At 35.3% G+C, this 16,941-nt stretch overlaps 2 protein-coding genes across 4 annotated transcripts; both read right to left on the bottom strand.

The window, feature by feature from the left end:
- Positions 1–539: 539 nt before the first annotated feature.
- LOC136806429 (malonyl-CoA decarboxylase, mitochondrial-like) lies at positions 540–11,769 on the bottom strand. Of its 3 annotated transcripts, none has more exons than XM_067063002.1 (13): positions 11,608–11,769; positions 11,153–11,266; positions 10,272–10,319; positions 9,741–9,836; positions 8,962–9,102; positions 7,922–8,074; positions 7,126–7,290; positions 6,344–6,428; positions 3,972–4,121; positions 3,674–3,720; positions 2,622–2,704; positions 1,783–1,829; positions 540–1,471 (listed from the first exon to the last, which is right to left on the bottom strand). In XM_067063002.1, the coding sequence occupies exons 1-13, from the start codon at positions 11,698–11,700 to the stop codon at positions 1,272–1,274; spliced, it is 1,422 nt and encodes a 473-aa protein (XP_066919103.1). In that variant the 5' UTR covers positions 11,701–11,769; the 3' UTR covers positions 540–1,271. The 3 variants fall into 3 exon arrangements, with proteins under 3 accessions (XP_066919103.1, XP_066919102.1, XP_066919104.1); XM_067063001.1 differs by having other exon boundaries at positions 3,674–3,723; XM_067063003.1 differs by lacking the exons at positions 11,153–11,266; positions 11,608–11,769 and adding an exon at positions 10,792–10,900 and having other exon boundaries at positions 3,674–3,723.
- Positions 11,770–12,024: 255 nt separating this feature from the next.
- Positions 12,025–14,514, bottom strand: LOC136806430 (WD repeat-containing protein 70-like). Its single transcript, XM_067063004.1, has 2 exons — positions 14,404–14,514; positions 12,025–13,883 (listed from the first exon to the last, which is right to left on the bottom strand). The coding sequence occupies exons 1-2, from the start codon at positions 14,453–14,455 to the stop codon at positions 12,127–12,129; spliced, it is 1,809 nt and encodes a 602-aa protein (XP_066919105.1). The 5' UTR covers positions 14,456–14,514; the 3' UTR covers positions 12,025–12,126.
- Positions 14,515–16,941: the final 2,427 nt, after the last annotated feature.

The raw sequence follows: 16,941 nt of genomic DNA on the forward strand, positions 1-16,941 counted from the left end.
AACTTACATCTTAAATGTTATTGTTTTTTAAATATTTTGATATTTTCATTTACGTATGTACAGTTCTCTTATTGGATTTTCAAGTGGAATTCGATTTTCATCGGATATGGGAGCGTATAGAAAAGTAGAGCGTTGTTTATGAGAGTTTCTTGTTGACGGTGACTTTCAATATCATCGAATAATGGAGCATGTCGAATTAGAGAGTGTCAGCTGAAAAATAGCTATAGCAAGCAATCTTCATGGTATAAATCGTTACTTTTTTGTTTTATGAACTTCACATTTCGGTGTACCTACGCGTATGCCGTATGTTTGTTGTGTTAGACAGGTCTTTTAACAATCTCAAAGCATATCCATTTAAGTGTGCACTAATTATTTTTCACCTGCCACTTTTTAGCAAATTCTTCACATACATTAATTCCATTAATTTTGGCGCGGAATACGTACGCGAAAATAAAAAGCGCGCGAAATGGGCCTATTTAAAGGCCTAGTTAAAGCGAATAGACCATTACTTCAAATTTAAAATGTGAGTTTTTTTAAGCAATATTAGACAAAAAGTTTGAAATAGCAATATGGCAGTTTTAACTAAATGTATGCATAAAATTTTCCCATGTAAAACAATACCTATCAAAATATATTCTAATTTTTACAAATCAAAAGAAAAGAAAATCAATAATTAAAAAAAAACGACACACATACGCTCTATCGCAGACCCGGTAGGATTTTTTCAGCCAGTCTGGATAAAAATAACGGCCTGAAATTCGATGGGGATCGATATTTCCATATTTTTTATGGCTGGTGATTTGAATTCTTTTGTTTTCAAGTCAGAAAATTCAGGGGGATGGGGAAATAGCATAATATTATGCAGTGAGGATTAGCTTATTTGATTATTTTCAGTGGGGACAAAAATCAAATGATAATTTTCCACCGGGGACGATATTTTTATACGATAATTTTTCCAATGGGAAGGGGTCCCCTTTCTTTTTTACTTTAAAGGATATATACATTTAACATTTAGACACTACTCATTTTACGTTAAGGTGAAATAGGTCGAACCGTTTTTAAAAAGATTGGAACTTAAAGGGTTATTGAAATTGTAATATTTCATATTTGGTTTATTGATAACAGCAGAGTTTCGTATTTTGTTTAAAGCAAATTTGTTACGCTTCGATTTCAAGGGCCAAAAATCTTTAAAATAAATCAATCTACAACATTTTGGTAAATTTTGTACTCTAAATCAAAAGCCATCAATTTTTATAATCGTAAAGTTCCACCTAACTCACAATTTCCAAAACACTTTCAGAGGCGGTAATTTCTCCGCCCATTACATACTTTAAATTGTTCGTTTCAATCTGTGATAAGTCGTATCGATAGTTGACCATGAGCGTATGTGAGGACTTCAAGCCACGAGGTTCAGTGTTTGCAAGCCAGTTGATGCGCCACAAAGATGCACCATTTCGTAAATGGAAATTTGCTGAAAAAGTAGTTAAATTTCCGTATCAGTGACGCGTCAAGGAGTTCAGGGGGGACTGACCTTAACAGCTACCGAGGGCGTTCTCCTGGAGTTCGAAAAATGGGTCCCTGACAGAAAAAAAAATTGTACACTAACAAATATAATTTTAGACCGTTTTCTCCGAAAAAAACAACCTTGAAAAGTGGTTAAAAGAATTTATAATCGACAAAGTCAGATATTTTAGCGTCTGAAAAAGGGCCTTGACCACAAAGGTACTTTACATTACATTACTTTCTGTGGCAAAGAATGAGAGATGAAAAGAAATTTCTTACCGACAGGGTCCATCGCAAAGCCTCGTCGCTTCTCGTGCAACAAATATCTAGAAAAAAAAATTAATCAATTTTTAAACCAAATAATTTTAACATATTAACCAAATAACATATCCATGAAACCTTCGCAATAACATCATATTGACTATTCTGTACCAAGGTGTATCTCATGTTTATCGTTTCTACGACAATGAATTTTAAAATTAGCCGTAGATATCCGGTCTGTGTGCAGACTTCATATTGACCGATTCAGGGAAATTGATTTAAAATATAGAACCTTCTAGCAGACCCTGATTCCTCCACGCAAGACACGCCTAGTGTAGCCTAGCTACAATCAGCGCCGAAATATTTGGCACAAAAGGGGAATTCCTTCAAAATTTTGAGGCAAGTGATTTTTAAGCGCTTTGAAGTACAGTTTGGAAGTAGAGTTTTAAATCTCAGTTTTAACATTAGACTTAAGACATCGGATCTCAGGATCTAAAATATATATAGCTCAAAAATATTCCAATAAGGCTGAGAATATAGCCTGGAAGCTACACAACCCCTCCCAAATCGAAAAATCCAATGAAGCAAAGTGGAAGTACTGAAACTGCAATTCTCGCCCAACCTATAAATTCTGAAAAACGTTAAAATACGCAAAATTGCCGATATATTTCGGCGCTGATTGTAGACTGACTATAGTATAGGCTAAGAAGGGAACAAACTACATCTACAAATACGGATTATTTCTAGATGTAGCTGTTGCCTAATAACTGTTCACTTAAACATAGATTCTCTACAGCCATGAGCGGCTTTAACCTCATGTACCGATTTTTCAGTTGATACCATCGTCTAGAAATTACCTTGCACATAACGATTGAAGAACTGGTTGTAATTGATTACATTTTTTCATATCCTTCACCCAGCCATCATCTCTGAGGTGTTCCTGGTATATGCAAAGATTGAAAATAAGATATTTTAAAACCTTTTTACAGTCATTGCTACCCCCAAAATGCGCAGATAGCTCAACCCTCCTTTTAAGATTTCCTTTTTTTCGCAAAATTCACTGTCATTTTTTCAGTACTTTGCAACGATAATTTTAACTTTCGACGTCATTCTCTCCCCTCATTTTAATAATATTGTCTTTAAAAAGTAAGCTTTCAGTAGATTCCCTTTTATCAATAAATTATGTTTTTTAGCAAGTTTATTATAAATCTGATTTAAAAATCTTTACCCTCCCTTTGAAGATCTTTCCCTTGGGCGGAAAATCGACGTTTGATGTCAAATACCAGCCAAAATGGTGTGAAAAAAGATAAAAGATAAAAATTTAAATAACATTTTAATGGTCATTCTGTATATATTTTTCGTGTAAACAATATTTCGACCTGCTTGGTGCAGGTCTTCGTCAGGTCTAAACAATACAAACGGTTGAAGGCGCTACCTTGACTTTTTTTTTGACGTCAAAAAAGTCAATGTAGTGTCTTCTCCCTAATGTGCGAGAGCATTGGCTTCCAAAACCTAGATGTCACATACTGACCATCGTCTAAATTAAGACCATGGTCACTATGTGGCGCCGTCTGACGGAATTGGATTTCCAATGCTTCTCGCACTTTTCTATCAAATTTGTTCTCTTCAGTTCAAAAAAAAGTCAAGGTAGCTCCTTCAACCGTTTGTATTGTTTAGACCTGACGAAGACCTGCACCAAGCAGGTCGAAATATTGTTTACACGAAAAATATATACAGAATGACCATTAAAATGTTATTTAAATTATAATCTACATTCGTATCAAAGTATGACACTAAAGGAAAAGATAAAAATAAATCAATAAATGTGGGTACGGAACATCGATGTAGATAAAAGATGCTCTAAAACACGGGAACTAATACTATATTTTTATAAAATGGTTTGACATACCATAGCAGAACTTTCAAGGAGATCTCCATAACGCGATGAAACTCCTTCTAATGAAAAAAAAAGATTAAAATTGAATGTAGGATGAATGTAGGATTATCAACACTGAAAAACATTATATCCAGCATAATACGGCAAGTGTCCCGGGGGTCGAAGTTCTCATTCACCCAAACCCGCTGGGAGGGGGGGTTTACAGAGAAGTCGAGGACATCTTGAAATATCGGCGGGAAAATTATCAATACGAATTAACTTATAAGGTCGAAGGGGAATCAACCAGTAAAAATAAGTTTAAATCTTTTACCTTTATGATTTTTGATCTGTTGATCTAACCATCGTTTAAATCCAGGGATTGGGGATAAAGTAACGAAGGTTTTCATGTTATGGAATTCACGACGTAACTCTTCCACAACTCTTTTAATCAACACGTTGCCGAGACCGATCCCATCAAGACCTGTCGGTGAAAGAATTTAAATAAAATGAATATTTATATGGTAATAAATTCATTGGCCCAGCGCTCGCAATGGGGCCTTTCATTAGCACTTTTCCGTCCGTGTATCTGTCTGTCCGTTTTGGTAGAAAACCAGTAACACACTTTTTAATTTTGCCGTCTGGAGAGGGAAAAGCTTGCTAAAGTCGGATACTGGCTATAAAATATATATTTTCTGATTCCGCGCTCCTTCAAAACAATTTTCAAAACAAAGCAAGATGGCGGTCGAAGCGAGGAGGTTGATTCATACTTTCTTGAACATTTTCTTTGCTTTAGTGGTCAAGAGACTTTCAAACCAAAGAAATTTTGTAATTATTTTTCTTTATAAACCTTTTTCAACATTATGCCATATCTTATAGTCTTTGCTCAAGTTTTCATAAAGTTTTATGAGTGAAAATTCTACCTTAAATCACTTTCATTTTTAGTTTCTTGTTTTCAAAAAGACTTTATAAATTTTTAGGAAATAATGACTTCTGACATAGAAATAAATAAACTGAAATGCAGCTGATGTGTAAAATTGAATAAGATTGGAACTTTTTTCTTGATGCTACATAAGAAAACAGTCACTTCTGGATCTGTCGCTGTTCAGGCTGTTAAGACAACGGTGGTCAGTGGTGGGACGTGGTATGATTTTCAAACTCAACACATAATTATTTCAAGTAAACTGATTCTGGAATTTGGTAATGGACACTAAAATGGAGCCCATGTGTAAATTGGAACAAGATTGGAACTTTTTCCATGATGCTACGCGTGAAAATGGTTATTTCTGGATCTGTCTCGTTTGACGATTGGTGGCTTGATTTGTCAAACTCGACACAGAATAATTTCAAATAAGCTGATTATGGAATCATGTTAATGGAGACTAAAATGCAGCTCATGTGTAAATTTGAACAAGATTGGCTGATTGGGACTTTTTTCATGATTCTACACATATATTAAATAAAATTGTCATTTCTGGATCTGTCGCATTAAACGATCGGTGGCTTGATTTTTCAAACTCGACTCACATAATTATTTAAAGTATAAACTGATTCTGGAATCTGTTAATTGACACTAAAATGCAGCTCATGGGTAAATTTGAACTAGATTGACACATTTTTCATGGTTACAATGCATGAAGAGTGAAAATGGTCATTTCTGGATCTATCACTCACATTAACTGTTAACTCACATTAAATCTCATGAATCTTATTAGCCTTGATATGCAGACCGTAAACTATTTTATCGTCTAGTTTTTTAAAGATTATTTTTCTGGTTTACTGTCTGGTCCAACTAACAGGGATATTTCTCCCTGAATATGTGAGTGCACCTAATTGGTTAAAAAGCGCCCACTCACTATATATTCGCGGGTTTTTTAAAATATTTTTCTATGGGCGCGCATAATTTATGGAAATTTTTCCACCTAGGACATTTTTATTCCACCCCCCCCCCCGCTTATTAAGTTTTGAGATTTTTTCCAACCTCACCCCGCTTATTCCAAACCCCCCAACTATTAGGTACCGTGAGATTGGGTAACTTGCATCAGTGGAGGCTAACATGCATAGCCCTCAAATGAAAGACCTGGCTGGTCATTAAAATACAAAATTAAATCAAAACAAAAATGGTAGAGTAGAGCTGCGAGCGGAGCTGCGTAGTTGTATTTTAATGACCAGCCAGGTCTTTCATTTGAGGGCTATGCATGTTATGCATGTTATGTTAGCCTCCACTGATGCAAGTTACCCAATCTCACGGTACCTAAGAGTATTCAACCGGGTGAACCTGTGCCGGTTGGTAGGAGACCATTCAATAAAATTTCAAGCGTCTAACCAATGAGAAGTACAGCGGCGATTTTGGAAAAATTTTCCCTGTCTTCACTTTGATCCATGTCAACAGGGTCATACATTTGCTGTTTTGCACGCTCGTTTTCAACACGTTACTTTTCGCTGGGCCTTCAAGCCAACAGGCTTCTTGTTATTTTTCACTTTATCCCATAATCCATTCTAACGCTAGAATTGAGACCTTTATTTTTTGCTCGTGAAAAGTTAAATAAGAGCATGGACTGAAACGGATTGAAAAGCCTAAACAGATAAACCTTTTTTTGAAGAAATTGTTAAATTTTGTCCGGTATTACGGTATTTAGGGATAGAATTGCTGGAATTTCGGTATTGAAGACCTCTTGACCCCTCCAAAAAAGATCATAAAACAACCTCTTTGCGTGGATGAGATAGAATAAAATGTTGCTGTTGTTATTTCTTCTTTGTCCTCTACGCTTTGTTCTGAACTCAAGACGTTCTTAAAGAGAAAAAACAGTGAAATTTAGAATAAAGACTGCTTTTAATGAGTGTTTCTTTCTATATTAAAATCTCCTAATTGAGGTGGAAGATATTTTATGTTTTTAATGTCGACCTCTGGACTTTTCTTCTTCTTGGACACGTGTTGTACTCCCTGGACACGCAGAATTCTTCTTAAACTTAACACTTGATACTATGTGTTAAATTCATCGTTTGATGGGAGTTACTTCTCACTTTGTTCCGTTTGGTGGATATCCCAAAACGTTTTAAGCACAAAGCAGAGAGACCATCAAGTACCATATTTTTAAATTCTTTGTCAGAGGCGGCCAGTGACTGAACCGCCCTTATGCACCGCAGTCGAATTTCGGTAGGGTCACTTAGGTAAAAGGAAGGTACGGGTATGTGCTACCTTTAAGTGTGCCTTTTTTCGATCTTCGAAATCCCACTAAGGGTCGTAAAAATCACAAAATCTAATTCCAGTCTTCTTAAGGGTTGTAAAATCAGTCATCATTCATATAATTTATGAAAATTCTGGTTTTTCCTTTAAAGGTCAGTTTTAGTCCCTCCAAGGGCCCCACCGCCAAAAGTCGGGCGGTACATACCCGTCATCTCACAAACCTAGTACACCCCCGGGAGTCGAATACTCTTATTCGTCAATCCATCTATATTCAGTAATCAGAAACTTTGACTCGAACAACCTGTATATTATTTGGTATATGGTTGCCAAGCAACACATATAATACAACAAGTGGTTCACCAGGCATCAAACGATGTGAAAACATGAAGATCCTTCGACCAACCGCTGCACGCTTCTTCAGATCATTCCAATTGACAATAGGATGTACTGCTTCGTATTTCATTAACTGAAAATAACGAAACTATTAAAACTTTTTATGTTCATTTTAATGGCTTCCTCAAAATGGGAACGCCCATCGGTAATTTAAAGAGCCTTATACCTTAAGTGGGTTAATTTTGGCCGGAATTTTAAATTTGGCGAATTTGGCAAAGTTTGGCGAGGTTTGACGAAAATCGCAAAATTCAACAAATTTTTTGAAGGATATAATTTTATATGGATAATATTTTTTTAGTAAAATACTTCGTAATATTTAGTTCACCAGTGCCTAACACCTTAACATTGGCCAAATTAAATCCCCGCCAAAAATCTCATTTAGGGCAAATCGCCAAATTAAATCCACGCCAAAATTAATCCACTTAAGGTAGTCAATTTTCCACATAGAAACCCCTTTAATTGTTGAAGGAGTTTTCGAAGTTGACGGGTTAATTTTGAGAAGAATATATTTAAATTCGAAGTGTTGGGATGTAATGAAATTGATCAATATTGAGCAAGAATTATTCACTTGGAGGAAAAATTGAAAAATGAAATCCCCGTAAAACAAAATTATAAAGTGTGTTCGGGAAAAAGTTTTTTTCAATATGTGAAAACGAACTGTTATAATATCAGCCTGACGATGAAGAGCTAAATAAATACCAAACCTTTTCCATGAGGTCAGCAGATGTTTCATCCCACGTGACTTGGTGAAGATCCAGAAATCCACCAGCAAACCATTGAGCTAAGTGTTCTTTCAAAAAAGTATCGAATGTTTGCAACTCCAGTGTTTTCGGCACAAATCCTTTCCTTTGTGAGAACTATGAGAAAAAGAGTGGTCGAGTAGCCTTTTATTTTTACGTCCCACATATCCTTGTTTCATTGTTCTGGTGCGAATTACTTAGCTTTAAACATTTCTGTACGTGTGGGGCACTGGGTGATCCATACTAAAGTAGTAGTAAGTAATTCATCTGGTGGCTGTCGGTGGAGCCGGGAGTGAGGGAGTCTATCCCCTTTTCTAATAGACGATATCGGCTTCCGATTAATGCAATGCATTCTGGTTTCTAGGGACTCTCAAAGGAATTATAATAGATCAATTATAATAGATTATAATTCCTTTGAGAGTCCCTAGAAACCAGAATGCATTGCATTTATCGAAAGCCGATATCGTCTATTGCGTGAGATCGAATGCTAAAAAGCCTACTCCAAACGAGGATATCTCGAGAACTAAGCCTTCCCAAGAGCTCGTTAAGCTACCGATAGAAAAAGCAGGAAATTTTGAGTAAGATTTGAGGTCTATTTGAGAAGTCATGCAGAATATTTTTAATTTCTTTTTTGAAAAAGTAACTCTCATCCGGAAAGGGTTAAAAGTGATAAAAGAAAGTAATGTGTGCGGATGGGAGATTCTGTGTTTTATAATAGTGGGTGGATCTACCCAGTGGAGATAGGAGTTTGATGGAGTTTTTATATAAAAATGAAAGTTTAAGTTAAGTTCCACCTGGTTTGTTGTGACGCGAAACGAGAGTGCTCATACGTTAAAGATTTCCTTTCAGCTTTGGCAGAAACATGTTCGGGTGAGGGTGCAAGGAAAAGTTATTCGATAGTAAAAACTGTTTGGCTTACTTCTGGGATCGAGGCTTACTTCTGGGTTCGAGCCTTAAGGATCTGGTGCTTATAAAAAACGTGTAATAAAACTATAAGCCCATACCAATAAATCTTTTCTCATATCCACAAGGAATCCTACACCATCTTCCAATTTGCTGACATCATCAAATAATTGTTTGTAAGTGGGAGTCAGGCTAGCGGAGAGTTGATGACGATGACGGTGTGTGAGTTTGTCTCTCGTATCCTGCGCAAAAAGAAAAATGTGTTGAGCTAAGTTCTGTTCCTTTGGTGGAAGGTAAAAGCGAGTTTACGTATCTGTGTTTTTCATCGACGGTGACGGTAGGCTTCTATTTGTTTATATATTCTGATTGACCGGGGACGAAGCTAAATCAGCACTTTTACCGTCCTCGATTTAGCGGAACAAACCCGCGGGTTATCCAAATCGCTTCGGTCACTCCACCACCCTCAAAACTCTCTAAAGCTAATGAATCGACCCAAATTAATGGTATTTGTGGTACCGATGTACAATGTGAAACCATAATGACTTTTCACTGAAATTCACCTTAAATTCCAGTAAATCCCAATACATAGAAATGGGGTCTTAGAATTGAAAAAAAAAATACATGTTATTCTTTGGAACTACGTCATTTTTAACTCGATAAATTGCTTAGAAAGAGCGGTACTGAAAATGTTTACCATGTTTCTCCCATTAAATACCGTCGTTCTGTGACTTTATCCTTTCTTTCAAAAGGGGGGGGGGGATTGGATTTTTATCAAATAAAGGAGCATATCGAATAGAAGACCGTCGAATTAGCGAGCTTCAACTGTTTTAACACTTTCAGGGGAGCTAGACAAAAAGGTTGATATCATCGGAATATTTACCATGGATTCTTTTAGCAGCTTCATATTGTTTTGGATGTCTTCATTATTACAACCGAGTTTTTCTGATAGCAATTGGAAGAATCGTGACTTATTCTCCTAAATAAGAGAGCAAAGTACAACTACAGTGGGTCTGGAAAAACAAATTTAATTCATATAAAATAAAGAAAAAATACTAATATTTTTTGACCTAATTATTTTATTTCTTTCATCCAAACACCTGTATAGGCTGATATAAGTGCCTTGATTTTCTAGTGAAAGTATTGCAACCACCTTTGGCCAATATGGTCGGAAAGCTCAAAATCAGACTCCGTCTACAAACGGAAAAGTTGCAACACTGAAGGAATTTCAATGTTTACAATTATTCCAAGTTCCGAGGTAAGATTAATTGTTTTATGGATTTTTATTTATACAAAACTCTGTTCCCTTTTATTCTAGACAAACTTATGTAATTAGATATTCGAATGTAAGATGAAAGACTTGAAGTGATATCGACGTCTGTAAAACACCCAATAAGAAAGCCCAGTTAGTTACCATGTTCTTTAGAGTACCATAATGTGACACAAAGTCTTGAGCAAACGTCTGAAACAGAAACAAAATATCATGTTATGAGAGATTATACGTCGAGGAACGCTCCAAGATAGTAATAAGTCCGACTTTACAGAATTCTTGATATTTCAATATTACGAGATTACGTAGACTGAAGTCGTTTATAATCTGCGTAATACTGTAATACAGGTGTTTTATAACGATACGATAATTATTATGGGATAATATAAGTTTTTATAAACTACAATAATGCCATTCAGTTTTTCTTACTTCCATATCTTTTTAAAATCATAGTTGCTTAGCATTCTATACTAGAGTTATGTCATTTTCTTAAAAAGAAACCCCCTGTCTGTAACTAAAATTAGCCTAAAAAGTGGTCAAATTTCATCGATAGTAAAAAAAAAAGTAATTCAGCATTACTTTAAATGATTAGGTCTTTTAAAACACAAATTTCCGATTTTATGAGATTGCGGAAATGTATGTTGTATAGAAACGGTAGACTAACCGGACCACTTAACCAGCTCCCATCAGAACATTCTGTGCTTTCGGACATTCTTAGCTCTATTTTAAACGTCCGATCTTCTGAATTGCATTCCCTTACCTATTCTTTACCAAATATTTGACAGTTTGAAAAGACAATGAAATGGCTTCTTTTTACGCCAATGCAATAACTTCATTCAATCCTTTTCTCCAAGCGAAAATCTGAAACGACCTATGTTCAACTGGTTACAGATTTTGGCTAAAGTAGATATTTTGAAGATTTTGTGCTGGCCGATAAAATTAGTGTGTAAAACAACCCTAAGGATATTCTCTATCGAAGTGATCTCCTTAAAACCTAGTACACGTAGAAAAGAGGTTTGGCTTACATAAGGTATCAGATCTCCTTTCTGATGATTTCGTTTGGTCAATAAACTAGCCTTCATTCCACCTTTCAATTTGTCCAAGTTTTCATCATTGTCGTACAGCCATTTCACCCAAGACTATGAAAGAAACGTTTAATTAGGTTTTTGAACAAATCCCTTGTTATTAAAAAGAATCTGTAGAAAGAATCGATGTCATTTCTCAATTTTACCAAACTAATCAGGTATGGTATATTATGTTGATTGGGTATATTGTTAATTTCATAACCTCCAGTCTCAAAGAGCTCTGTCAATTGATACTTTAGTCTGGATAGTTTTTAAAGGAATCATATGAGGAACTTTTAAGAACATTTATGGGCAAACAATTCAAAGGAGCCTAATAAGCTGGAAATCTAAAAATAGGAGTAATATAATAGGCTTTCTTCGAAGGGTAAAAAATCCAAAGAATCATTCATGTGTACCTCTTGTTGCAAGTTCCTGCAAGTCATCCACCATATTTGTTTTGATGTCTTTTGATGACGTAATGTTCCCCTCCATAATTCCCTTCTAAACATTTTGCTTTAACTTTAAGTTATTCCATGTTTATCTTTTTTCAATTTATTAAATTTTTATCTGTCAAAGGAAAAAAATACTGAAGAAAACAGTATGTTCTTTTATTTCTATTTAATAGATCATTCAAGTGATCAACCATTGATCACCTTGGCGCAAATCCAGAAAACTTGCAAAATTCACCAAAATGTAAACGTAAAAGCAAGAAGCTTGGTATACAATAGTAATTGGGAGCCTAAATACAAATCATCTTTTTCATAGCTTGATGGAGGGTCAGTCATTCAGGAACTAATTGGGATTAATAATTCAAAGGATGAAAGATTATTAGCTAGGTTAGATAATAGTAGGAAAGTCTTTGTGGTAAAAATTGATTAGAGTATGGAGTTTTAAAATTTAAAATATAAATAGTACAACTAACGATCAATATAAAATTACTGAGTTTTCTGTCGCTTCCCAAGAGGTCCCATATCATCTTCCTCTTCTTCTTCGCTTGATTCTTCCTTAAAAATCTTCTTCGGTTGAGTGCTCGCGTATGCTGGTGAAATCCAAAAGGGATTTTTCTCTGCCTCCTTCGCGTGTCTCAATAAAGCTTCTCTAGGGTTAAGATCGTCTTTCTTAGCTAACGCAATGTTTTTAACAACAAATCCTGTTAAACTCATTCCTTCTTTAAGGCGACCACCAGCTCCATGACCGGTGCCCATTGGAGCTTCAGGTTTATGTGACGTGATCGGATCTTTACGCATTTTGGCTTTCATCTTCTTCACAGAGTCTATCTTCTTCTCACGGTACATGCGTAGGGAATGTGGGTTAACAATTTGTGGCTTAATCATTTCTTCACCAAGATCAACTCGTTTGTGTTTAACTTTCCCAACACACAACGTCGCACCGTTTCGACTCTTAGTTGGGTCAAACAAGACTCTAACATTACCGTCCGACAAACCAACAACAATCTGGTTCAATTTCGGATGCCATAGCGAGGTTACCACTGATACACCTTTACCAAATTTCACTTGATACACCGTCTCAAATGTGTCTCTCTCCAAGAAAAGGAGACTTCCTTCACCCTCTTTCTTAGTAGATGTTCCTGTTAATAGAAGTTTCTCATCTGGACTAAAAGAGCACATCGTGGTTGAATAATACGTAGTCAATCCATCCATAGTAGCGACTGGTTTCTTGACATTTCTCAAATCCCATTGTTTGACAGTATCATCTCCACCCCTTGAAATCAATGTTCGATTATCATGAGCAAGAGTAAGACAAGACGTCTCACTACCTTTGGTATGAGCGTTCGGGATCTTGATACTTGTATTAACAAACATTTTCTTAGTATCCCAACCCTGTATGGAGCCATCTTGGCCAGCAGCTAAAATCAACTTTCCATCATGGTTAAAAGTACAATACGTACAACCAGTTTTTCTCCTCTGCATGTCCTTAACAACGATAACTTCCTTATTTTTACGTACAGTGTTTATATCCCACAACCTAACAGTACCATCATCGCCAGATGAAATAAACATGTTCCGATCTTTAGGATCCCAGCAACAATTTCGCACCATGGATATGTGTCCTTTGGTGTTCCTCATATCCACAATATACTGGTCACCTTTTTTACATTCATATACTTGGTGTCCATCACGATCAAGAACCTTGGGTTGAGCATTACCAGCACCTATCAAAAGCATATCACCAGTTATGCTATACTTCAAACTGTGAATCCAATGACTCTCGAATGGCTCTATCGTACGAAAAGCACGCAAATTAATATCCATGCTGTTGAAATCCCAAAATTTGACGTCATAATTATATCCACCGGAGGCGAGTCGAGATCCAGAAGGATCTAGCGCAAGGGCAGATATGACTTTGGTACCATGCTTAAGAGTGATTTCATGTGATCGTGGGATTTTCTGAATGATATTCTCTTCTTCATCATCTTCACTTTCCTCATCACTGTCTTTCTTTTGTTTTGCTTCTTCACTTCCTTTTTCTTTTGGCTCCTTACTCTTTTCTTCATTACCACTTTGACCAAAACCAGGAGGCAATGGACCAATAACTTCCTCGTCATCATCAACATCAAAATCAGTTTGATTTTTTGTCTTCTCTTCATCTTTGTCATCCTTTCGCTTTGCTTCTTCAATCCTCTGTTGTGACACTTTCTCAAATTGTTTCACTTGTGGTTTTTCGGCAGCACCTAAAAATCAAAATTTCACATTAGGTGATTAGTAATCAACATTAAGTTATACTGAAAAAGCCAATATCAGAACTCTTCTTATTTCCAAAAAAACACTAGGTTAAGACATTATCAGACATAACCAAATATACCAATCAGTGTGCTGAGACAAGTAGGAGTAGATGAAAAACTAAAGCTCAAACATCTATGGCTTGTCATCATCAGTCTTAAGTGGCTACACGTACCTTATTTTATAAGAACAAACTATACAAGAACAGTATAAGCCTTCGCTGGCCAAAATGTTAAAGAACAAGTAAGAACATTAGGCTTAAAACTCAAAAAGTTAAGAACATCCAAAGGCTTAACGTGTACTTTGTAGATTGATTATCAAATATTAGTTGATTAAAAAATTAGCAAATAGTGTTTTGAATTCGGAGGGAACCATATTGTGATTTATTACCTCAAAATATTTAGCACAAAAATTGTTGAAATTAGATGTTGATTATCAAATCAAGGGAAAAAAATGCAAAACAGTTCTTACCAAAGCCACTGAAACCCATCATCTGTCTCATCATCTCTTCTTCAGATGCCATTTCGCATTTATTTGTTGTTATTTATTACCTCTTTCTGTATTTTTCTTATTATTTTTGCTGAAACAAACAAAAATAGGTGGTAAAGATCAGATCTAATAAAGATATAATAAACTTAAAATAAACTATAAAAATTAATAAAAACGAATTTATTTGAACATGCATTTTTAATCTAATAAAATATGTACAAAATAAAAAGTTTTCTTTCTAAAATCAAAAAGAAATACTGTGACAAAGACTTGGTAAGTTGAGTAATAATATTGGTTAGAAACGAAGAAATGTTTTAAGATTTCATTTAGGGTATGCATACCATGTAAACTCTTCATCAGTATCCCAGAAATCTGTATGACAACGACACTGAATGTGTCCATCAACACATACACGTTGCTTCTTTTTATCAAATGATTCTTCTAAGGTGAATTTAAAAATCTCACTACCTCCACATTTAGAACAACCTGCATTCAAGACTTTAAACGTAAGATCTTTCTCATCATTTTCCAACTCCCCTTCTGAGACCTTCACTTTCTCCTTTTTGAGAAAAACTCCAAATATGAGGTCATCATCTTTAAAATTCAATTTCATATCTTTAACTTCAGTTTGATCATCATCATACAAATTCCAATTCTTTTTCAAGATTCCTCTAGAAGATGTTGCTTTATACCAATCATTTTTTCTTAACTTCATGATTTCTCTGTCCATATAGGTTTGCATTGATTCTTTTTTATTATTCCAGGCTTCCTTTATAATTAGGATAAGTGCATCTTGGTCCATGTTTTGAATATATTTTTCATGATTTTCAAAGGATGGGATGTCTGTTGCTGATTGATCTTCTTCAGCTTTTCTTTTAACAGTTTTAGATCTTGATGGCATTTTACTAATAACAAAGATTTTATTTAGATTGTTTAGAAAATCTCTTTCATCAGTACACCCTTTAAAATTTCAATCTGTAAAAGCACAGTTTTCTTTTTTAGTTACAGTTATATGCTGACATGAAATTGTATAGTATGAAGAAAATGTCCTGTATCAAATATCAAATCTTTATTTTATAAATAGAAAAAAGTTAGGAAAAACTAGTAATAACAGACTTTTCCTGTTTATTCAGGTTTATTGGGCATTTTTTGGCCCAAAATTTTTATTCTTCGAAAAACGAGCTTTTTCATATTTAGCACACTGTAATTCTACGTCTTTGTACAAAAAATTAGTAAAAACTAATGAACAGGTTTTTAATAAAGCCTTTGCTATTTTCTTTGTATTTCTACAATTTCTGAAAAAAGAGCTATAACATTGAAACGTTTAAGTTATGAAAAAAAAGAGTACAGAAGGTGTCTGCACACACATAATATCTCTTGTGCATCAACGTAAAATGTAAATATTAAGTCTGGGATATATGGATACGAGGCTGATTATACATACATATTGGTCAATAATATGATGCCCCTTGTGAAGAATATTCTCATCCTCCTCCCCCCCCACACCGACGACTATTCTTGAAGTATTCTTGAAGTGTTCTAAATGATCAGTTTTTGGAATATTCATCCAAAAAAATTCTTATAAAAGGCGCTAAAGCATTTTTTTACCCAGGGTTGGCTTTTTATTGTATTTTGGTAGAGGGTCGGCTTTTTTCCAAGGGTCGAGGGTCAGCCTTTTTCAAGGGTCAGGGTTGAGGTCGAGGACGGGTTAATAGAGATTGCCCACTGAGGGTGCTACTTAGTTTCCACCCTATTTTGCACCCGCGATAGAATGGTCCAAATACAAGGGTATTCTAAATGATAAACTATGTTGTTCTGTAAGTGTTTATTTTCTGAGAGATACAAATAGTATATTGAATATCATTAACTTATTTATTTAAGTATTTTTGAGCGCAAATTTAAATATATGGTTAAACAAACAAACAAACGTCAACGATATGGTGATAATTTAATTGAGTCTTAAAAAATTGTGAGTATCAATTACCGTAACTTGGTCTAATGTCGACATCCCTCCTCTAATTCCGACGCCCTTTTTATCAGCTGAAATTGATAGAAAGGTTGAAACTGTTTTTCTTTGCTTAGTGGTAAGAGATTGATCTTTGTTTTTCAATCAGTGATTCAAGCTTTCATATTATTCCTGTCTCTAAAGAGGTGAAGGCTTCTTCATAAAGGCGAAAGACATGTATCTATTTTTCGGATCCGATATGCGTGAATAGTGTCAGGACCTGCAGGCGACCTGGTAGGGTTGGGTATGGGTGTGGTTACGTATCAGATTGGCTAGGAATTGGGTTATTATCAGTTAGGGTTAGGGTTGGAGCTCAAAACTTAATACAGTCTGGTCTGTAGTTTGTACAATATAAATATATCAATATATCTATCCATCAAACAGAGCTTGAGAAAGTATCTAACGCCAAATACCTTGGAGTAACCCTGAACAATACAATAAGCTCAAGTGGAACACTCATATTGACACAATATGCAAAAAGGCAAATCAAAAGAGATCTTTTCTTCAAAGGAACC

Source organism: Clytia hemisphaerica, unplaced genomic scaffold, assembly GCF_902728285.1.
Source record: "Clytia hemisphaerica strain Z4C2 unplaced genomic scaffold, Clytia hemisphaerica genome assembly, whole genome shotgun sequence".
NCBI lineage: Eukaryota > Metazoa > Cnidaria > Hydrozoa > Leptothecata > Clytiidae > Clytia > Clytia hemisphaerica.